General features: G+C 42.0%; 1 protein-coding gene across 1 annotated transcript in view; it reads right to left on the reverse strand.

Moving 5' to 3' along the window:
- CDH23 (cadherin related 23) overlaps positions 1-24,229 on the reverse strand; it is a 400,272-nt gene that overhangs the window by 123,617 nt on the left and 252,426 nt on the right. Inside the window, exons 18-21 of the mRNA XM_083503046.1 lie at positions 17,753-17,825; positions 16,728-16,844; positions 13,315-13,427; positions 5,991-6,098 (exon numbers count right to left, since the gene is read on the reverse strand). Coding sequence (XP_083359172.1) covers positions 5,991-6,098; positions 13,315-13,427; positions 16,728-16,844; positions 17,753-17,825 — 411 coding nt within the window. The remainder of the gene's footprint in view (positions 1-5,990; positions 6,099-13,314; positions 13,428-16,727; positions 16,845-17,752; positions 17,826-24,229) is intronic.

The raw sequence follows: 24,229 nt of genomic DNA on the forward strand, positions 1-24,229 counted from the left end.
GATGCGGAATAGAAGCATGACTCTGATTCCAATCACATAAGTACACAACACAGTCTCATTGAAGAAGCTGTCCTGATGCTTTTTCGTGGTACAGCAACAGTCACCATGGCTGATGTGCCAGTGAAAAAATGTCCAAGCAAAACAGAATAACTGAATGTAGGAGAATCAGAATTCTGTTGCCCCTTCCTGGCAAAGGATCATTCCACTTACAGCATTTCAGTTAAGCTGGGAGGCCATGAAATTTGGGGAGTTTAAAACACATTAAATCATCAAAGATGTTCAAAATGCTTTTTTTTTTTTTGCATGTCCTTCCCTTTAAAAAAACAATTTTGTTTGGTTTTTTCAAAACACCCTGTCACAGCTTTGTGGCATTTTCTAATCTTTCTAACTCAACCTGGATGTTACTAGCTGCCCACCAAATGATCACTTTCCTTTTTGGACAGACCATATCCTCAGATATTTTCCCCATGGCTCCTGTTATAACACTGCATTTATTTTTATTTTTGCCTAGTGGGTTTTTCTTTCCATTTTACTCTTGTTTTCAAATGTAACTTCTGTGCTCGCGTGAACCTGTGATTTCTATTGGCTCTTCCATTGTTTATTTCCTTGGTTATTGTTACGTTGAAGTTGAAAATAAACAAAAAAAATGATCTAAAAAATAAAGCACACTATCATATACAAACATAGTTGCAATCATTGTTACTTTAGTACAACCCCACACAACCCATGCTAATTGCTAAAGGACACTGCTCATTGTATATTGCAATTAATTTGCAAATATTTGCAACATTTCAGTTTGCTGGCAGAGTGTTGCAAAGGTCTTTCTATTCCTTGAGATGCAACTCCAGTTTGCCAACTGTGTATGTCCACTGGGTGAAAGGGGGAGATTAGAAAGGATGCAAAAGAAAGTTCACTGCGTTATTCAGAGGCAAGTGTCTGTGGAAAAGGGAATTCATCAGCCTGGTTGCCTTGACAAAAAAATAAATAAATTCCTTCTTCGCTCCCCCATTCATGGTGAGTTCCATGAGAGGGTTTCTTCTGCTCTTTGTGACATCACTATGTACCAAATCAGATTTGGCTACTGCGGAACATCACTAATGACAAATGAAACCCTCTTATTGCCCTAACCCTGAATGGTGAACGTGTCCCTGCTCTACTCTCTATCATAGTCTTAACTCGCACTGTCTCTTTAATTCAGAATGAATTGAGGGCGTTGTTTGCCCTCAATAAAATCAGAAATGACTGGTTGCCCCACAATCTCATGCTCACAATGTGATTCCCATTTGACTTGGATTGCACTGTATAAAACTGTCTTTTATTTTTAAATCACCCCCAAAGGGGAATACAGGACAGTTGCTGCAAATACATACTGTATACGCTATGTCTTGATTTGTAAAGACTTCTGAATATATGCTGAAGTATTTGCAAAACCAGAAGATGCATCTAAATGTGACAAACAGCCCATGAATCTTTGGAAGTGCCGTTCTCCATGTTCCTCTTCATCTTTTAAGATACACAGAGGCTCCTTTGTTTCATGTTCTGTTTTGTACTAGACAGAGCCTTCTTTGCAGTGGCACCTCCCTTGTGAAACTCCCTGACTAGGGTCATCCGCTAAGAATAATTCTCTGAAGACCACCTTTTTCCTGCAAGTTTTCTCACTGGTGAGTAAACTGCAAATGTTTTCATTGCTGCTGCTGTTCTGGCTTTGGTCTGTTTGTTTTTATTGTCTAGTATTTAAACCTATTTTAAAGTGGCATGCTTTTTATTTTGATGGTGTGGAAAATAAAATATAAATAGTCATTTTTTTACCAGGTACCTGTAGTCCTGAAGATGACTTAGAAAAATAAGTCGTCTTCAGGACTACAGGTACCTGGTCAAAAATGACTGTTTATATTTTATTTTATTTAAATTACTTATATTTATTTACCACCTTTTCCTCCAAGGAGTTCAAAGGCATATGTATGGCAGACTAGGCCGAGACAGTGACTGGCCCAAGGTCACCCAGTGAACTTCATGGCTGAATAGGGATTCGGACACTGGTCTCCCAGGTCACAGTCTGACACTAACCATCACACCACAGTAGGAACAAACAACAAATTACACACAATAAGAACAAAGACGACTTAAAGAATATTGCCTCTCCTACAAGGAGACTGGAAAGGTTACTTCAAGGTGGGGGGGAAAGGTGGCTGAATTTACTTCAGTGAATCAATCTGTAATTGAACATCTTGAAATGGAAACTGACTGGTTGCAGGAGTTCTAAATGAGAACCAGATTTGGAATTTCGAAGTCATTATATTACTTTTTAATTACATAGAAATAAATTGTATTTGATCAGCACATGCACAATTGATTTCATGTTTCATTAAAGCTACTTCGTGTTAAGTTGCCAACACATTTTCCCTAACAGAAACAGAAGTACAAGGAGTCGGAGCCCTGTCAAGACTGATGGGGCACTCAGGGGGCGAAGTTTGTTCATGGATGGGGGAGAGAGGGGCAGCTCAAAGGCCAGTTAAGGTAACTGAGAGTTAATTTCTACACAGTGAACTTGGACGAGAGACCTTTGCTATTTCCCCTCCTCCCCAGAAGATTAATGTTTCATTATGGTGTTTTTTTTAAAAAACACAGTCTTTCCTGTTTGATGATTTTGTGGATTCTCTCCGCTTTCCCCTCATTTATTTTCTGTTTCACGCCCGTCATTTTTCTCCTAGTGTGATGGAGAATAATTCTCCCTCTCCTTCTCTTTTATTTTGCCAGAGGGATTTGAAAGGCTTTAAATCAATGCCTTTCAGAGAGGTCCTTGAAGGAGGTCGCAAGCAAGGCTGGGAAAGTTGAAATTGGCCCAAAATTTTACTTTAAAACACACGGAGGCAACCCTAATGCACATACACACAATATGAATGACTATGCCATGTTTGCAAAAGGATGGGAACTGCGAGTGCAATGTGAGGACTATGATTTTATGCCTTCCAAATCACCTTAAGGTCCAGAACCACAGCAGAGGAAACAGAGTTCATGGTACAGGAACTGGATGTGGAATAAATTATGTAGCCTTGGTGCTTCAGAATCCAATGAATACCAGCGTGGGGTGGGCGTGGGGGGGGGGAATGCAGCGACTGTCAGTCTTCATATGACTAAATAAATACACACCACTAACCTTTTCTTTTTCTATCCCCTTCAGGAAACCTCCTATATACTGACTTGTCTGCTGAGAAAAACTACCTGCTCATCTTCCACGGAACCTTAGTGGGTCACATAGGATTCTGTGCTATGCTTTAAGGGACACGCTTTGTTCATGCCAGCATTAACCAGACATATTGGAACTTTACCATTTCCCATCACAAAAGGAGCATATATCCCTTTCCATTAAGGAACTCTGTTAAGTTTCCAAGAAATTCTGAGGTTTCCTATACAGCGGTACCTCGGTCTACGAACAGCTCTGTTAACAAACTATTTGGTGTACGAACTCCACAAAACCGGAAGTAGGTGTTCTGGTTAGCGAACTTTGCCTCGGAAGATGTACGGAAGCCAAACGGTGGAAGGACACTGGTGGTGGGAGGCCTCAGTAGGGAAAGCTCGCCTTGGTTTAAGAACGCTTTGGTTTAAGAATGGACTTCCAGAACGAATTAAGCTCATAAACCGAGGTACCACTGTAAGATAAGTTTGAAAACCACTGTACTAAAGAAGGTGTATGCCATCTGCTGACCCACGTTGTTACTGGTTATAAGCCTGCTCTTGTATTCCAGTTGAAATTCTGATGCCCAAACTCCCCAGTGAAGGACTGGGAATGGCTGCAGATGAAGCAAAAGAGGGTTAAATGGCCAGTTCATGATTAATTTTGCTTGCAATTTTGCTTTATTGCAAACTGTTTTATCGCTAACCTTACAGAGGCTACGCCTTTATTTGCAATAAATAAATAATCATTGCTAACAGTTACTGGCAATCCACACGTCTTTACAGCAGGATGAATTGGTCATTATGTTAAAAATAAAGGGCCGTAATCCTTCCGACAAGTATTTGTTCACAAACCGCAGGCTGACGAATTTAGACTAGGGTCTGCCAGCCTTATACATTTGGGTGTATGTGTGGTGAAAGTGTGTGTGTAGGGGACTCTTTTAGAGTAGGGCAAAAATGCTTTAAATAACCAAAAAACCCCAAATAAGTGAAGCTCTTAAGGAATGGGCCAATCTTTGCTGTAAGGTCCTTTCCACAATAGTGTCCTCTGGGGCTGCTGAAGCATTGCTCTTCCATAATCAGGCGGAAGCACATGGCCCTTGATATAGTGCTTTATTTCCCACTGTAATTGCTGCAGCAAATTCAAAAGCAGACAGGCATTCCTGAACTAGGATTGCAGCCTAGTTAGTGAGAACCTAACCATGCCTACTCAGGGGGGGAAAAAAGTTTGTTTTGGTTCAATAGAACCTACTCTAGCACCTAGGATTATTGGGGATAAGGCAGTGGTCTCCCTGCATGGATACGCTAGCTGTGTCTGCTTCTATTAAGCAGCGTAAAGGCAGGCAGAATCAGGCCCCACAAGCAGCAGCTCTCACAGACCATGGGGGCCAGAGGTGCTGTGATGCAGAATGACAGAAGGCTCCCTATTGGCTGGTGTGCACAGGACATCATGAGCAGTTCCCTGACAAAACGTAAATGTGCAAACACTGCAATCAGGTGTTGGATTTTAGAGTTATGTGATAAACTGGCAACTTCTGTATTCTGTTCAGTGCATGCTTTGTAAACTGGCTTTGTTGAAGGTGATATATAAATTTAATAAATAACACTGCTTTTAATCTCTCTCTTTTAATTACATTGATCTTTTTGTGTATGCGCCTGGTGTTACCTGCAGACTACCAGCTGACCATTCTTGGTTTCTATCACACCTTTTGCTGATTCCCCTTCGCCCTTAATGGATAATAGTAACATTCAATAATTTATTTTCACTGCATGCCACTCAAAAGCAAGGAAAGCTGTGAAAATGAATATGGGATTTACTGCTTTTATTTTATCAGGAGTTCTGGCCCAGCCATGTAACCTGTTTGCAATGCAAGACTCAACAATCGAATATAAAAAGAGGGATAGCTAGCAATGCATTCTCATTGGTTAATGAAGGACAATTCATCAGCTCCTAATCTAAGCATCTCTATCCCTATTCTATCAGTACATTCTGAAACATAGAATTAAAAATGGCTATCTACTGACCGGCTTTTATCCAGGGAAATTCGACTTCTTATGTTGCCACGGCACTTTAATTGCCAGAATAGAAAACTGGCTTTAACACTTATTTGTACCTGAACTGCACTAATATCAGGCTGTGGAAGATGTGTAAGAAGCCAGTGTCAGGTCCTGGAAGCAGGGACTCTCACTCTCGCACTGTCTCTTTGTGTTCACGGGAGGGAATGCTTCTGCCCATATTCAAAATGTGTTTGCACCGCCAGTGAGCAACCACAACCAAGCCTCCAAAATCCAAAGTTAAGAGAATGAGGCTGCAACCTTAGGCACACTTACCCGAGAGCCTCAAGGAGTCTTGCTTCTGAGCAAATATATCTGAACAAGCAATGATGCTTACCGGAAGGGGAAGTGATGTGGTAATGAGGAAGTCAGTGGGAATGCCTGATTGGCTTCACAGGTGCCTCTGCAGAGCCCTGATCTCTTCCCCCCCCTCCCAGTAAGCAGCAGCAACACAGCTGCTGGGAAGTTAGCATTGTGGCTCCACCCCTCCAGGTGAACTGCTTCTGTTGGTCTGTGTGTGCTTATCCCTTCTTCTGTAAGCCCCCCTGGGCCCCCATGCAACATCGGAACAGTGTTTATGAGTATTTCTTTTGGGTAAAGTGGGCCAAACACACCTGCAGACTATGTGTGCCAATTACTTTTTATTTCATACCTGCTTTAAAAATAAATAAATCTGCACATCTATATAATACATTAAAATGGTGGTTCTGAACTACAGAAAGAATTGTGGGTATGTTTCCCCCTTCCCCACCAGCACATACCGTTGTGACATCCGAGTCTGGAGGAGTCATCTCTACTAAGTTAATGAAGTAGGGCTCATCCTTCCACACGGGGTAGTTATCATTAATGTCCAGTAAAGTGATGTTTACCTGGAAAGAATTGCAGTTGTAAATACAGCCTTTAATAAAGCAACACACATTTTGGCCAACTTCCTTTTATCGCTCCTGTATCTGCACCAGCAACCTCAGAACACGGTTTTCATACAGGTTAGGAATGCCAGACAGAAACACGATGACAACGTCTGACAAAGACACTCTCCTTTATGTCTGTCCTAATGCCCCTGTCACACGCGATGCAGCTTTTAGCAAGATGTTGCCTCTGGAGGCCCATTTGATTCACTCAGCAACGCCAATGCTTATTCTGGAAGAGGAGGTTCTGCTCGCCAGGGAAGCTTTCAGAATTCTGTGCTTTGACTGCTTGACAGCAGGGCAGGAACCCTCTCTCTACAAGCGCGTGAGTCACAATAAATAAACAAATCTGACTAATGTCATCTCCACTTCCATTACTGTTGTCTGGGTTATTCACAATTTGCTGAGTAATTCCTCTGCTACTGGATTATACAGTACAAAGTAGGGAGTGCTAACTTTAAAAGTCACATGTCGCTTCTATTCCTTGGCTGAACTTCTGAGGCTTGGATTTAAATCTCATATACATGACTATTTTTTTTTTTTTGGCAGTGTGGTTTAGCACCAATGTTGTTAGCTCCTGTCAGAAGTGTTTATATGGCCAAACACCAAGCAGCAGATCAGAGTAGTGTCATTACATATCAGACTAGCAGAAGGGAAGAACTGGAACACAAAAGGTACAAGGTGACATGGAGAAGCTTCTGAAAAATGGACTGTCCACAGCAAACCATTCCTTTTTTGCCATTCTATCTACCAGTACTGAATGAATGGGCGCCATTGTGGTTTGTTTATTTATTTAGTGGATTGAAATCATTTTATAATATTCTTCAATTAAAATGTTCAAGGCAACAGATTAAAAAAGCAGAGTAAAAGCAAGGATCAATAAAACAAGCAAAGTAGAAATACTTCAGCTACCCAAAGCTTGGGAAAATAAAAAGGCTTTGACTGGCAGACAAAAAAGATATTGTTAATATTATTTCTTATATTGCTATACCACCCTTCATCAAAGGATCACAGGGCAGTTTACAATATAAAAATAGATCATTTGAGATACCAGGTGACCCTACCTTGGGGAACAATTCCACAAACAGGCCACCACAAATGAGAAGACCCTCTCGCAGTGACCCACTCCCTCAGAAGGAAGGGGGAACTTGAAGACTCCTGTGCCATGCCAATTCTGATTACTTCTCTGTAGTCAATGGAGTTGTGGTGGCTTGTTTTAACAAACACTTGTGTCTGGTCTAATGTGAACCCTTACTCTAGCCCTTGGGGGGGGGGAGCAATCTAATGTGGCTCCACCCAAAACAACACACACACACACACACACACACACACATCGTCACCATCTCTGTATATTTGTCCTGAGAAGTTCATATATCAAATCACCTCAAAAGAAATTTAGATGGGTAGTCAACCTAGTTTCTCTAGCTGTAGTGCTAGAGGGCACATGAAAAGGGCAGGGAGGTGTTCAACTGAGAGATAAAGGGGAATCCTCCTTGAACCCAAAAGACCAGAGAAGGAGCCACGCAGCGTCATTCATAAATTGATCAGAGTCTGTTTTAAACCTAGTGAGGCTCCTTGCTCCTATAACTATGCCAGAATGTTAACAGCTGGAAAAAACTCACTCCCAAAAATCTTCTGTTTGAGCTTCAGGTTCTTACACTCCCTTTAGCCTTCAGCTAAATTAGCACCTATAATAAATTGGAATTTTAGGAACATATTTAGGGAGGAATTCTGCATACACTAAGTAGATTGTTCTGTCAGTACAAGCATTCCAGCTTGCTAGATGAAACAATCTCCCCTCTCCTCCCTGCTGCATGCTATTCTGGGGGTCTGCTCAACCCTCCTGAAGCCAACTGGTGGTGGTGGGGACCTTGCACTGGGGCTTCCGCTAGTGGGACTCATTAGCTGAATCCAGGTCTTTGCCTGCAATTCTGTAGTTACCTGGAAGTAAGCCCTTCTGAACTCCCTGGGGCTTACTTCAGAGTAGGCATGTATACGGTCACACTGTTAAAAGCTCCTGCTGCTTTTTCCTTCCAAGCTGAAACAGTAAGACAGGTGTGCATTTCTACAATCATGTTCATATTCATGTTCTCAATAGTGTTAAGAGGCTAGCTCAGGGGGTAATCAGTCAACATGGCAAATAGGAGATAATTACACTGTTATTGTGTATCTCCTATGGAGTCCAGTATATTTCATCATCGTGGGCAGAAACTGAAAATAAATTATAATCAAGAAGAAAAACATGCCACCAGTGCTATTCCCAGAGAGCCACTAGTACTGGTTTATTAGTCTGGTTTATTAGCCTGTGCAAAGTGGGCTGTTCTCACACAAGCAGTCTGTGAAGAGTAAAGGCTACCTTTATGCCTGCAGTTAACACTTGGTGCCTGAGGAACAGCAGCACCATTTGAGACTGGGAATCTTCGGCACAGGAGATTTTAGCTGTGTGTGTATGCAGGGTGGCAGAGGAATTCAATGAGGTTCAAAGGGTACAATTTTGGGGGGAAAGCAAAACAACCCCCCCAATGTATGCTAAGAACATCTGTTGCAATCTTTTTCTTTTTCTTTTACACCTAGATAACTTTAACAGTACTGTCAACAAAAGACAAATAGTCACCTGTGTCTAAACAGAAGGATTGGGGGGTTTGGCATGTTTATACAGTACACAAGGGAGACCCTAAATTGCACCCCTGGGTGTGGACAGTGCTGTGAAGCAACAAAGTGGCGTTACTAATTTTATCAGCTACAATTCTAACTGTTCCTATACATCTGTTCCTATACAGGAATGTGAGCAAAGACTTCACAAAGCAGGTACATCACCAGAAGTTCTAAAAATGCTGCTTTAACATCCTTCTCGGCTGTGGCACCCTCCCTGTGGGACGCCCTCCCATCTGATGTCAGGGAGATAAAGAATGACAAAACTTTTAGAAAACATCTGAAGGCAGCCCCGTTCAGGGAAGTTTTTAATGTCTGACATGGGAAACCCAGCCAGATAGGCAGGGCATAAACAATAAAACTACTATTATTATTATCCACTCGTAGCAGTTTTTTTATATCTATGTCACACAAAAACACACATCATTTCAGAGCAACTGAAAGCTGAAATGTTTCACTATGAGAAATTAATCTCTTGTTTTGTTAGTCGCTGTGATAAATATAGCACTTGCACACATATAGTAATGCTATACAGCAGATCACACCAAATTGGTATTTGCAATGAACAATTTAAACACAGCTCCTTCTGGGCATTTTAAGAAGGGCCACACAATGCCATTGAGATTTAAGAAGAGGAAGGAAAATGGAAGAAAGTGACAAATCTGATCAAGATAGGAGAAAGTGGAAGGAGAAAGTGGTGTCAATCCCGCCTCATTCCAAAAACCAGAGGAAGGCAAGTCAAGTTGTAAGGTAGAGGGATCCCATTAACTTACCCAAGACTAAAAAATGAATTATTGGTAGTGGGAGTTGGAAGATTCTTTCAGTTTTGGCCTATACATACATGTGTACCGTTTGATCATTCAACACAGCTGAATGTATATAAATTGGCACGGGGTAATATGAAAATTGTAGCTGTGGTAAAGGATCAGCTATAGATAATTTCATCATCACAAGGTTTATTTGTAGGCCATGTTTCCAAATTTTGCTCAAAGCAGCTCACAAAAACAGCAAACGATTATCAACATACAGGTGCAATGAAAATAATAACCATATCAAACACATTCCCTAAATGTAGTATTTTATACCCATATTAGTGAGCTAATGAAAACAACCATACCCTAAACACAGGTGGGGAAACCATGCTAGGCACCTTTAGTGGCAGGAGCTGTCTTTGTAGCTGGAGTCAGTCCCCCTCCCAGGTCCAACGGAAGTGAGCCCAAAAGAGGAAGAAGCAGTATTGGGTGGCACGGGTGCTTAGCTGACCTCCCATCACTGGCGCTCCTGCAGCTTACTTGAAGGGAGAGGGGCCAGGTGGCCATGAGGTGGGCGTGGTGCAAACATACTGTCCAGATTCACTTTGTCTGTGAATTTGCACTGCACTGACCTCACTACCACTATGCCCCTCTCAGTAAGCCATGGTGATGCTGGTGACCAGAGGTCAAGTATATGCTGCTACCCCACTCTACTGACTTCTACTGGGAAAGGGGGCTTAGTCTCGCAGCATTCACAGACCACCCACATACACAAGTCATTGTTTGATGCTACAGACAAGGAATTGTTATTTTCTAATTGTTTTCATAGAAATACACGGCAAGCCAAAAGCTTCTATCTTCTATCAGAGTTCAACAAAAATAACAAGAAAAAAATAACAACAAAAACAAGACAAACTAGGGGACACCCAAATACCCTAGCCGACACACTACCAATTACATGCCTTCCTAAACAACTCTAAATAAGTTGGAGTTCTTGTTATTAAATATACCAAAAAAACCCACACCAAGAACTTAGGCCAATGTAAGTTTCAATAGTGGGAGTGGTCCCTACAAAACGCATTCAGGCGGCCATTATCGACATGTGGGTTGAAAGATTATCAAGTGCGGAATTGACATCTTCTAAATTATACACCTCGTAAAATTAAGATGCCATTTTGGCCATTCCCAGATATCACCTTCTCAATTCCGCACTCAATCATCTTTCAACCCACATGTCGATAATGCCCGACTGAATGCGTTTTGTAGGGACCACTCCCCCCATTGAAACTTACATTGGCCTGAGTTCTTGGTGTGCTTTTTTCTTGGTATATTCCTAAACAACTCAGCAGCAAAAACAGATAAGGACTTTTGAACATGTATATGTGAACTAGCCCTCTGAAGGCTTTAAATGGGAGAAAATCCATTTTGAAAAAGTAGTGCCTGATCATCTGATGAGACTTTGACAGGAAATTCCTGTTGAAATAGTCCCAATCAAGCCATTTCTATAGTCTAAAAATACTACCTGGAAAGCACTTATACACATTTCTAAGACAGACACAGGCATGATATCACCAAGCTATTTCTGGAGATCTGGCAAAGCCAACAAAAAAATTAATTCCTTTGAAAATGCAAGCTTTGATAAGAAAGTTGAAAGGGGAAAAGGGGGGCGGGGCGGTGATAATTTGGTGCAGCAACTTATGGGATTTTGTGCCCTGAGAGTATAGTGCCAGGAGCACACCAGAGAAGCTCAGACATGCAATCAAGACAGTTGCCTTGGTTTCTCACCGCCCTGGTAAATTATTTAAAGTGTTTGAAATTCCTATTAGTTAGGTGCCCTGGGGCAGTCACCTGGTAGACTGAGCAGTGGCTGATTGTTTGAAGAGTATCTGGCCAGCAGGGACCCAGCTTACTCATTCCGTAATAATGCATGAATGGATGGGCAAAATAACACAGTAAAAATGAGAAGGGAAGAAAGAAAGAAAGAAAGAAAGAAAGAAAGAAAGAAAGAAAGAAAGAAAGAAAGAAAGAAAGAAAGAGGACAAGACACATGCACAGAGAGAGAGCAAATACCAAGAAAAAAAGGAGAGGAGGCTTGAAAGCAGCAATACTTATACAAAATAAAGGAAATTGCCAAAGGACACCAGCTAATAAAGGGGGAGGTGACAAGGGGGCAGGGAAAATATTTCAGGAAAGGACCACGTCTGCATGTGTGTTCTGTGCTGTGTCTCTTGCTTCCCTTCCCAGCAATAACAAAATAGTTCTGCTTCTGTTCTTAATCATGTTTTTGCCCTCTCCACTCCCATGCGCACACTCATTTCAGGAAAGGCAGGCTGGGGCTGCCATGTTGAGCATGCCAGCTTGGCTCTGCAGAGCAGTGGCCTTGCTTGGGTGCATACTGATTTGAAAGGGGCTTCTGCGGGGGGGACGGGACGACTTTCTGCTTGGTTGTGCCTTGTGTGTTTAGGGCTACTGTGCATGTGGAATATCACAGTGATATTCCATATTTTCTATAGGGGGCTTAACGTGGTATATGTGGTTCTTCCCTCTTCTATCTGCACAACAACCCTGCGAAGTAGGCCAGGCTGAGAGCCAGTGACTGTCCCCCCCAGGTCACACCCAGTGAGATTCATAGCTGAGTGGAGGATTTGAAGCCCTGAAGTTGCCCCAGGCCTCCTGGTAGGTTTGATCATTATTCCTTTACTTTAGTGTTTCAAACTCTTTAAGATGGGGTTACCAGATCTCTTTGCTTGATTGCAAAGCCACACAATTAGAAAGAGATGGGAGGCGGCATCTGTAAGACATTTAATTTATTCCAGAGTCTATACTTGGGGGCGGGGGGGGGGAGGGAAAGAGAGAGAGAGCAGATCACACAAAACGTGTGGAAATGTGATTTCCCACCTGAGGCAAATCAAAAACCCAAGTGTCTCAAAATGCCATCCTCATTAGGATGCAAAGCCTATGTGAATGAAATAATGTCCGTTCTGGAGATGGGTGCAAGGAGGCCTGTCATCATGAGGAACATCTCATGTGTAATTATCTAGGGCTGCCCAGTGACAAGAGGGGAAAAGAGAGGAGAAAGGAAAAGGCTGCCCTGTCATTCTGACCATCTCCTGGAGGCGGAGGCAAGATGACTGCTGGTAGCAGCATCTTTCTCTCCCTGTTGCCTTCAGTCTCTTTTTAACAATCCAAGATAAATCACTCCTCGAGGACAACCCTTCACAGCCAAAGAGGCCCTTTTCCTTGCAAGGTATTTAAATAAAACTGGGACTGGAGGCAGGCGGGTGAGGGATCATTTCAGTTGCCTTATGTAGGCTTGGGTGGTATTGGGCAAGAAAGTTAACGTGCTGCTTCACAGAGTTGATTGTTCTTCCAAATGATACTGGGCAGCAACTCCCATCCGTCCCAAACAGTCTGGCCAATACAGGGGAACCTCGGGTTGCAAACATGATCCATGCGGTAGGCACATTCGCAACCCACAGCACCACGTCTGTGCACGCATGGGTCATGATTTGACACTTCTGCGCATGCGCAAAGCACAATTTAGTGTTTCTGCACATGCGTGAGCGCCAAAACCCGGAAGTAAACCGTTCTGGAACTTCCGGGTTTGGTGCGGTGTGCAACCCAAAAACACGTAACCTGAAGTGTCTGTAACCCAAGGTACCACTGTAGTCAGGGATGATGGGAGCTGCAGCCCAGCAATGTGCATCAGGATTTTAAAACAACAACAACACAACACACATCATGGCAGGGGAAATGAATTAATTTCAACTCACAGTGGCAATGCCTGTTTTCTGGTTGTGACCCACACCGCCATCTACTGCTCGCACGATGAGTATGTATTCAGATTTAGCTTCCCGGTCCAGCAGAGATGTTGTGGTGATTTCCCCTGCAGAAGGCAAGAGAGGAAGGTGAAAAGAGAAGGGAGAGCTTGTAGGTCGAATGTTTGTGGTTCAGCAACATACAGGAGACAGGAAAGAGTTTTCCTTGTTGTAGGTCACAGAGAACAGCACCTAGGGACATAGGAAGACCCCTGTGGGATCAGAAGAAAAGCCCATCTGCTCCTGGTTCCACAGGGGCCAACCAGATACCTACAGGAAGGCTACACAAGCAGGAGATGGAGGGTAATAGAACTCTACACATTTATGATTCTCATTATCAGACATTCAGAGGCCATCCAAGTTGGTCATCCTATGATTCTTTTTCTTTTCTTTTTTTTGAAGGGGTTTCCTTCAAATGTATGCCTTTCGCAGAGCTTTAGTGATACCTGGAGACTGGGCCTCTACCTCCTACTTCTTTAATTATTATCTGATGCTGCAGGACTCTCCTCTAATTGGACTTTCATTTACAGCCATTTTGCTGAAAGGGACCAAAAACGTCTATGCTAAACCAGATGGGATAATCTACCGGTATTTGCCAGCCTTTCCACAGTCCCTGCACCCCAGCCCTGGAATTCAGCTTCTACAACACAATTATGCATTTCAGTTCTCTTCGATTGTAGGGTGCTTCTCACAGCAGGTATATCAGAGATGGGGTTAAAAACTAATCTAGATCACAGAACTGCAAGAGGTCAAAGGTTTTACTAAAATACATTTGCCTCCCAAGTTCCTGTGATATCCATTAATCTGTAGACTGGGGGGAAAATTAATCAGTGGGGGATTTTTTAAAATAAAAAAATAGTGTGTCTCAGTGATGGATTGCTCTACTTTGCCCACAAAGTTACATCCAATTAGGCACACCTTCACAGAGCAGTTTCAGCTAATTTCAGTGAAGATACTTCTACGGAAAAGTTCTTCTGTTCCTAAAGCACAGAACTGAAATATAACGTTTCTTCATTTCTCCTCCCTTCTGAATGCATCTATCTCCCTACAGAATATTTCAACAAGGAGGGTCATCATGGCTTGGAAATTAGGAAAATGATACCTATGATAAACTAGACGATAAGTTTCAACCGAACTTTGTGTACTTGGGCTAAAACATCGCTATCCAGCGATCTAGAATGGAAATAGCAATAATAATAATAATAATAATAATAATAATAATAATAATAATAATAATAATAATAATGTCCTGCCTCATCAAGGGATGTTTTGAGGCAGGGATGATAAAATGATAAGCAAACACAATATCATTATTCAGTCTGAATAACTCTACATGGACATGTTTGTTTTAAAACAAACAAACAAACATTAAGTATTGTATCTCTAAAACCCCAGCAGATTAAAACTTCAGAATGTGTTACTTTATCTTGCTCCTAAAACTTATATAGTGCCCCCTCTGAAAAGGCCCAGAACCTGCTTTACAACTGAAGATAGGATAACCTGTAGTGGCCAGATCAGTAAATGAGATCACTGACAGGCTGCCCTCCTCTCTCCTCGGGGAAAAGCCCCCAAGAGCCACACACACGCTTCCACGCGGCTCGTGAAAGGGAGCGCTGAGCAGAGCCTGGGATGCATACAGGCTCTGCTCAGCGCTCCCTTTAAAGAATATTTTTTTTCTTGCATTCCCCCTCTAAAAACTAGGTGCGTCTTATGGTCAGGTGTGTCTTATGGAGCGAAAAATACGGTACTTTGAGTGGAAGTAGCCTTTCAAAGTTCTGCACTGTATTTGTGGTAAGAGAAATTGGGGAAAATACATTGCTGCAATTCTCCAGGGGAGAATAAATTCTCCAAAAGTTTCACCATCAGCAGTGGCAATAGCACAGCTCTTTTCTTTCCCCCCTACAAGTCTCAGCATCAAGTGTCTTGGCAGTCTGGTCTTCATTTTGCATCCTTCACAGGGCCCTGGACCAGGGGCCGTTCCTTGGCATTGTGGGTGGAGGAATGACAAAAAATGATGGGGAATAGTTTGAGAATTTCTTTTTCTATTTTTAGGTGAATGAATAAGAGAAGAATCTAAAAATCCCTCTCTCTGGGGGAAAAAATTCCCCCCCAAAATCCCACCATCCCTAATTAGAATCTTTTAAATTTTCAGTATGAAAACTAGGGAGACCCCGAGAACAGCACTGATAATACTGCCTTATCCTGGTTTAGTTTTCTATACCTTAAGGCAATCTGCCTTGATTTGTAGAGCAGTGTTTCCCAACCTTTTTTGGGCAAAGGCACACTTGTTTCATGAAAAAAATCTCGAGGCACACCACCATGCCAGATGGGGAAAGGTCACTTTTTACTTATGTTAAAACAAACAAAAAAAAAAAAATATAGTAACAGCATAGAAGGTTATGGTTAGGCTAGCATCCCTCTTCCAAATATGCTAGGTTTTTATTTGCAGGGACTGTTCTACATGGGAAAGCATTCAGCACTGTCATTCTCCCATCTGCCATCTGAATTGGTACTATTCTGGGTCAACTTACTCTGCTGCATGTGTAGATGAAAATGGCACCAAGTGTGGGGGAGGGGGCAGAACAGGTTTCAGATACAGGATATTAAGCATACACGTACTTCAGATTTAACTGGTTGCTTGCTTTGCAAGTTTTCATTTCCCAAATGACTGCCTTGGCAAGCGCAATACCTACCAGGCTCAACGCCGGTCTTGCGCTGCCGCTTCCCGCGCTCTCAAGGACCCGGGAGGAGGAAGGCGTGAAGGGAATCCCGAAGGCGCGAAAACCTCGCGCATGCGCAGGCCTTCCGCCTGCGACAGCCCAGTAGGCCGGCCGAAGCGAGCGGCGATGGGATGTGGGAGGGAGCTCGCTCGCCGCCCCGTGTGTGCCTATGTGGGGCACGTTACAGCCCCGTGACATCAGCGCCACGCAGGCAGCCAGGCAGGCAGACGGCGAGAGCCCCGCGCTGGGCGGCCTCTCCTCGCCGCCGCCGCCCCGCCTCTTGCCGCCCGACTTGCCCGCCTCCCTCCCACGGCACACCAGGCAACGTCTCGCGGCACACTAGTGTGCTGCGGAACACCGGTTGGGAAACACTGTTGTAGAGTATGTGTAGATTTGGATTATGGGAAATCTGCACACCCACCTTGAAGAATGTCACAAAAATAGCCTAATGATTACACTGTATGGGAATTATAATGTGCTGAAGAGTCATTATTTTGACACTCAAAAGACTTAGTTTGTTTCTTTTGTGGCTGGGCAGCATGGCAAAAATGAGGGAGAGCAGAAGAGACAGAAGAGAATAAAGCTAACAATTGCAAAGACATGATGGAATAAGCATGGAAGGAAAAGGAATATTGTGGTTGTGCTTACCTGAGCGAGCATTGATTCGAAAATGAGAAGAGCCTTCCAGTGAGTAGATAATGGACTCCTGGCCATATTCTCTTGACCGATCCAAATCAGTGGCATTTAGAAACAGCACTGTTGCTCCTTGGAGAAAAATAATAAGGTGATGGGGATTCTCATTTTTCAGGCACACCACTAGCTTGATTCTTCAGCTAAATTAGACTAGTTTGAAATTAATCTGATTTAGGATTGAAGATGTCATTGGAACATAAGTCTAGTGCAGACATCCAAGTAACCAAGTGGTTAAGACTTTCTACCATTACTTTGCTTCTGTATTCACTGAAACATGGTGTGGTTCCCCCCATTAGCTAATGTGTGCTAAAGAGTAAGTGAAAGTGCTTATTAAGTAATAAGGATATTCCACATTTGCCACTTACTAAATTCATCCTACCACTCTATGGCAGGTGACACTGAATGGGTAAAATATTACCTACAGTGACAGTACCAGAATATATGCTGAGAGGGGCACAGAAGGGCAAAGTGAATTTCAGAGGGGGTGGGGTCGTTCTGTGGAAAACGTTAGATTTCTGGGAGGGAAATAATAATGGCAGATTTTGTTTTAATGTTCTCATTTGAAACATATTGGTCCTGAAATAAGTCCTATTGGTTTTGCTGGAGCTGACTTTCAAGTAAACATGCTTAGGTTTGCAGCCTTATTTTAATTTGCGGTTCAAGATTTGTACATGAAAAGTGATTTTCCTTCAAGTAGCCATGGAATGCAGCAAGCAGAGAGACAGGTAGGGCACATGGCTCCCAGAAAGATAGAATTTTATGGCTTGAGCTGTACTCTAAGGAACAGCTTGACTTGGTGTGAACATAGGACTAAATGATGGTCTAGTTTATGGTGTGGTTACAAAGAGGCGATTGGAAGCTTCCACTTGTTTTCAACGAACTGTGTTTGCTGTTATGTCAGGGCTCAGAACTATGATTAGTCTTAACTATTGCTTAGAGAAACAAGGTAGTGTCAGAAATGACAGGAACAGCTCACAAACCTGCCATAATATCCTCCATGACTGTGATGACATAGGAAGGCTTGCTGAACGTGGGTGGGTTGTCATTTTCATCCTATGAAGATAAAAGAGAAAAAATAGCACACAACATAAACATCTAACCTAGCAGCAATAATGTTATGATGAAGCATGATGCAAAACACCTCAAAATACAGCGCAGTCTCATATATTGGAAGAAAAAAAAGCGACACATTTGGTTTTTAACTACTATTTCGATCAGCAGCCCATTTTATTTTGTTAATATAATACAAACTTTGACACAATATGAACACTGAGCCACCAGAACAAAACATGGAACGAACATTGAGGAAACAATTCTGCATTTCAAGTTGCAATAACAGATGACCCTCTACACCTGTTTCCAAAGTCACAGGGAGATAGGGAATCTGTCTTGAAGATTGAGCAATCGGAATAAAGTTGACTTCCGACTAAACATCAGGAAGAACTTTTTAATGAAATTAATAACAGCAGCAGCAGCAGCAACAACAACAATGTATTATTTATACCCTGCCCATCTGGCTGAGTTTCCCTGTTTAAGGCCGTTTAGGGCTTTAAAGGTCAGCACCAACACTTTGAATTGTGCTCGGAAATGTACTAATGAACTGTTGACAGTGGAATAGACTCCCTCAGAAGGTGATGGACTCTCCTTCCTTGGAGGTCTTTAAGCAGATGTTGAATGGCCATTTGACATGGATGCTTTAGTTGAGATTCCTCCATTGCAGCGGGTTGAACGATTAGATGACCCCCCCCCTCCGGGTCACTTCCAACTGTACAATTCTATGATTCTGTCATGGGACTGCCAAGGAACACCTTTGAGCCGGGGGGAGGAGAAGAATCAGAACGGGAACAGTCAGAAGGAGACGGTCAGGAAATGGTGGAAGGGGGAGAGGGGGAGGGAACTGAGGGGAGCCAGGAGGTGTCAAGGCTCCCGATGCTGAAGCAGCACCGCACAGGGAGCTCAGGGACAGACTGAGAGCCTATTCCTGTGCAAGGATCAGAGACATCCCATGAGGCTTGCCTGCCTCTTCTGTTGGAGGAGAAGCAGGAGAAGACCACTCCCCGAATCTGAACTAGACGATTCGGATGCATAAGTTGTATTGTGCTGCTTGTACATATGTAAAATAAAGAACTGTAAATATCTCTCTGAGTGAGCAGAGGCTGCTTATTGCGAAGAGCATACACAAACCTTCACAGATTCTATGTTATCCACATTCAGAACATTATTCTATTTTTATAGTTCAAACTCCATCTTGATACCCACACCTGTTTCAAGAGCACAACAAAATATGTAATAGTAGAAGCCAATACTTCAAAAATCCCATTGTCAATAGTGCCTTAAAGCTTGAAGAGATAAAAAGTAATAGACTAGCCTCTAGCTAACGTTGCAGTACAGAAAGTTAGGCATTTAACAACATTGCTGGGTTCTCTCACAATGGACACACAGGCTGCACTCCACAAAAAAAAAAAAAGTTTCCACTGCACACACATTGCTTCAAATGAAGAACATCTGCACATAAGCCTGACAATGTGTGAAAACATCCTTAGAATGCATTGTGACTGTATCTGGATACGCTGTAGGGAGACAAAGGCACCATGCTTTCACCATTCTAGGCTCGACCTAGAGATTTTTGTACTTTCTATCTTTGATGTTTCTTTATTTTCTTTTCTCGTTGTAACAAAAGTGACTAGGCGACCAGGAAAAACAGTGAAAGGGAATGTATAGAATTCACTGGCAAAAAATGTGGTCATTAAATAAAAATGTTTCCATTCAGCATAGCATTTGCGGGGATTAATTGTTCTGACAGTAGGCATAAAACCTTTCAGAAACAAAAGTTTGCAGTGGGAAAATGTTGACAATTAATGGTTTAATTAAATATTTAATTTCACCAAACCATGTCCCTCATTCTCCAATAATCTGATCCACAATGGAGGGTATATATATATTTTTTAAAGGATATCCAGAAAAGAAACTTTCAGCAGCAGGAGGAAGAAAATGGCCGAAAACTTCATATACGTCCTGTTAGGATGGGACTTTTATTTTTACAGGATTCAAAACCAGATCCTTGGATCACTGTGTAACATAAAGTGTTCGGGCTGAATTAGTCTCCTGCCTTGCATGCTTTCCCAAATTATCACTAGCTTTGCTATTTGCTTCCCTCACCCTTTCTTAGTTTAGTTAAGCTTGTATACAAATGTGTGTGTGTGTGTGTGTGTGTGTGTGTGTGTGTGTGTATTTTCCTACCCATTAAAATTTTACTTTCTAGCATGTATTTTTTTCCAAAGGGACAAAAGAAACCTGATTTCCCAATCGTGGCTCTGCAATCAAATTAACATTATTAGAGAAAGAAAAACAGTTCTAGGGAGGACTTAAAATACTGTAATGAAATATCAAATCATTCCTAGTTTCTAGCTAGTCAGCTATTATTCAAAATATTAAATGACTGAATTTTTTACTAGTAATTTCGCGCCCCCCTTATAATCAGTTATCTGAGGTGAAGAATACATGTATTTTAAATATTCCAAAATGTAAAGCTTAATAAAAATATAATATCTTCTATTTTTAAGAGAAAGGCTGTAATCTTTATTAATATAAAGATACTTTACTTTTCAATTTGTCTCAAACCAATATATACAATTTGCATAATATTTTTTAAAAATTATATACAAAAACAAATAAATCAGCTTTATATTTAAGCATACTTTCTGAATGTTACTCAAGAAAAAGGCCTAGTCTAAAAGAGAAGAGATAACTGAAGCTATAACTGAAGAAGAATAAAAAATTGCCACATTTTTATATAGAGGGAACTGCTACCCTAGCCCTTAAACTTTGACTGATGTATTTGCTATTAAAGTTGATATTTTATGTAATTTCACATGCCAGTGATGCCCATCATACTATAATTAAATTGCCATCCTCTGCTATTTTTGCTTGGAGCAGGTGGTCTTTAATCAGGCTTTTCATCACTCATGATTTCTGCAATGCCCAATACTGTGCATTGTTCTCCCTACACTATAAAATAGATCCATCATGGATAGCTCCAACTGCATGGAGCTTCACCTTTTTCTGCACATCCTTGGAGGAGGAAGAGAGTAACACGGAAAATCCATCTAAGTAAGGATGCTAAATCCCCACTTGGAATACATTTCTACACCCATATCTAAGCAAAGTGTATATGAGAAATTCTAGTCTTGCTTACTGGAGAATAAGGCGATTTGGTAGCGGCCTTCTCTGCTGCGAGAAGATGGGTGTGTGTGTGAATGTATTCATTTGAATACTTCACTCTCAAAAGCAGGGAGAGTCATCCAATAGCTGTAGCCATAGGTGAAAACTACAAAAGCCCTTAGGTGCATGCTGAAGCATTTTAAGCATATACAGGAGGTTACTGAGATACCAGCTTGAGTATTTAACCAAAATGAAAGAATATCTACTGGTTGCTGGAGAGAAAGGGAGTACTAAGTACTGCTAGGACAGAGAGGAAATGTCCTGTATTTTCTTCCTTTTATCATGTGGACAAGCAACCAACCTTTCATTAAAAACAAAACAACAACCTGCTTTAAGTGTGTCTGTGGAGACTTTTTCATTATTCATTTCAGGTACCTGCAACACAGTTACACCAAAATGTATACATGTCTCTTTCAGAATCAGCAACCCTAGTTATACTTTATGGGTGTCAGCTCTGCTATAATACCTACAAAACTGAACTTATCAAGGTAGTGCTAGGGCCACAAAAAGGAACCATTTCATTGTAGAAAGGAATGGCCCTGTAATATCTGCAGCTGTGGGCAATGAAGTCATTGAAATATCGCCTTCAAGCCACTTGTTGGAATCTGTCAATAATGAAGTGTACCGCTAGGGGGCGATGCCAAACCACTAAAGAATCACAGCGCCTGCTGTGGCTGCAGAGACTGGGAAGTCATTACTGCTGCCTCCCACATTGTTTTTGCAGCATTAGCAGCACTGAAGTGACTTCTCTGGGGTGCAGTCCCAGTGCTATGTGTATGGAGGTCCTAGGCTGCCCAGACGACAAGACAAGTTTAGCTTCACTGATGTGGCCCCAAAGGAAAGCAGAGCAATACGTTTAGCACCAGCTGGGCTGCAGGAGTTGTCAGAAGAAGGCCTACAAGGTGCCATCCAAGCTACTAGAAAGCTACATTTTCCTTTAAAACCCTTTTAAGTCTCTGCAAGCTATTCTAGAGCCCTTGTGCACAAACAACACTGGATATAGTTTCATGGATAGCACTGTGTTGGCGAGAGACAAAGTACTTCAGCCTTTGAACATACAGAGAAGTAGAACTGAGACTTTAACATTTGGCCTAATGATTCCAAGGAGCTGGATTTCCAGCAAGCATTCAGTCCTCTCTCTCTCTTACTAATCTATGCCACCAGACAGGAAATTCTAGCAGTGGCTCTGGGATGAAGAAGTTTGTAAATCAACAGTGTCCAACACAAATGAATATGTCTCTTTTATGATATACTTCAGCGTAGTTAAAGTTATTGGCTCAGTGAACAAAATGGCACCTAGAATGTCAGCAAACGAGAACTGGAGAGAAACTTATTAGTGGTGGTATTTCCAAGCATGCTGGTATCATGCTTAATATTAGTTCTAATTCAGTAACTCCCTCTATGAAAGCTTATTGTCCCCTAATGGAAAATCTACAACACGAGTTTCATTTCTTTATTAAAAATCAACAAGCTAAGGCTGAAAAAATGGACCATCTTAGACAGTCTCTCTCTCTCACACACATGCAATCATACTAGTTCCTTCATTTCAGCTCCTTAAGTACCACTGTGAGACAATTCATCACCATCATCATATTCCACCCCCACCCCCTTCCAGTTGAAAGAGAAAATTCCTTTTGGTCAAAAGTGCAGAATGTGACAGCTACTTAAAAATCACCCATGTACAAAATCAACTAGAAGGAAATGACCTTTTCAAGTGTGGTCTTTAGACAGATGGGATTACACCGTCCAAAGAGCAGCTATGGGAAGGAGGTATTTAGCCTCAATTAAACCCCTTTGCTGCTTCTTTCTTACTCCCCCCTCCAATCTTATGTCGGGGACAAGAGAGAAAGTCAGACAAATCTTGTAGCAACAATGATCTTCACCAACTCTTTGGTCAATAAATTGCTGCCACTTGGAAGTCAGATCTTATTAGGATGCAGCTAAGATTGAAAGGTTATCAAGAGAGCAAACTCCACTGCCAATACTTTATTTTGAGCTTGAGTTTTCTTGAATCAAAATACTTGTTGTGCTTTGACAATCTGGTTTAATCCTGTGGAGTAACAGTAACACTACTCTGCTACCAATAAATATATATTTGTGTACATCACCATCCCTGATAAGAATGTTTGCATCAGGATTCAGGACAACAGCAGCTGGGGACAGCTAGCATTTGAAAAATAAACAGCTGGCTGTGATTGATTGAATGACTGATAATTTCAATCACTTCAAGGGCTAATGTGAATTTGATATTCATGTCAGAATCAGAGCGGCTTGGTTTCAGGCACCTTTAGATCTCTGGTGGTGGGGAGGGACGGAAACCAGAGAATTTACTCATTTAATCCTCTTGAACTTCACGTAGAGGGAAATGAAATCGTTCTGCAGTCAGACACCCAGTGTGTTTCCCCTCTTCCTTCTCTTCGCACGTGCTCCCAGTTTGTGAAGGACTTGCTGGCAGGATTTTCTCTGAACTTGGCTGTCAGTGCCAGTTGGAACACAAATGGAACAGGGCTCTTACAAACAAGGGTATCACCACCACCCACTCTAACTCACTATCCAATGATTTAAGTTCCACAGTTAGTAGAACCATTGAGCAGTGTAGAATCTTAATCTTTTCCACACACTGCTCCAAGGTACGACCAGCTTTACCAAAGAGAAGGGCAGGGATGAGATTCCAAGTACTGCTTCTAAAGGCATGATACATTCTTAAATTTCAAAGCATGTGTGTGTGTGTGTGTGTGTGTGTGTGTGTGTGTGTGGAGGGGCTGTGGAGCTCCGACCCAGGGATTCCCGAAAAAGAGTTGCTGAGGCTGTCTTACATGACTTTTACTTCTAAAACGTCCTTTCGTGGACGTTTCGTCACAATATCTGCAAAAGTGTAACAAACCTTCTACTCCATTTTATCCGAAGTACAATATTGTGCTGCAAACAGCTGCTGCTCTTTGTTTCTTTTGTTTGCATGTTGTTATATCTGAAAACTCAATAAACAAAACTTGCTTTCAAAAATATTTATGAAGTGAGGTAGGTGACAACATGAAAGAGGGCCTTCTCAGTGGTGGCACCGTCATTGTGAAATGGTCTTCACAAGGAGATGCGCTGGCACATATTCCATATTTTCAGCACTGGAAGTACACTGCAAAAACCAACGCTGGAAATACCAGGAGACTGAGATGAATTTTGGTAATGTACAGAAAGAACAGAGCTAGTGTTAGATATACAGTGGTACCTCGGGTTAAGAA

Source organism: Podarcis liolepis (assembly GCF_965112155.1).
Source record: "Podarcis liolepis genome assembly, chromosome: 5".
In the NCBI taxonomy this organism is placed as follows: Eukaryota; Metazoa; Chordata; class Lepidosauria; order Squamata; family Lacertidae; genus Podarcis; species Podarcis liolepis.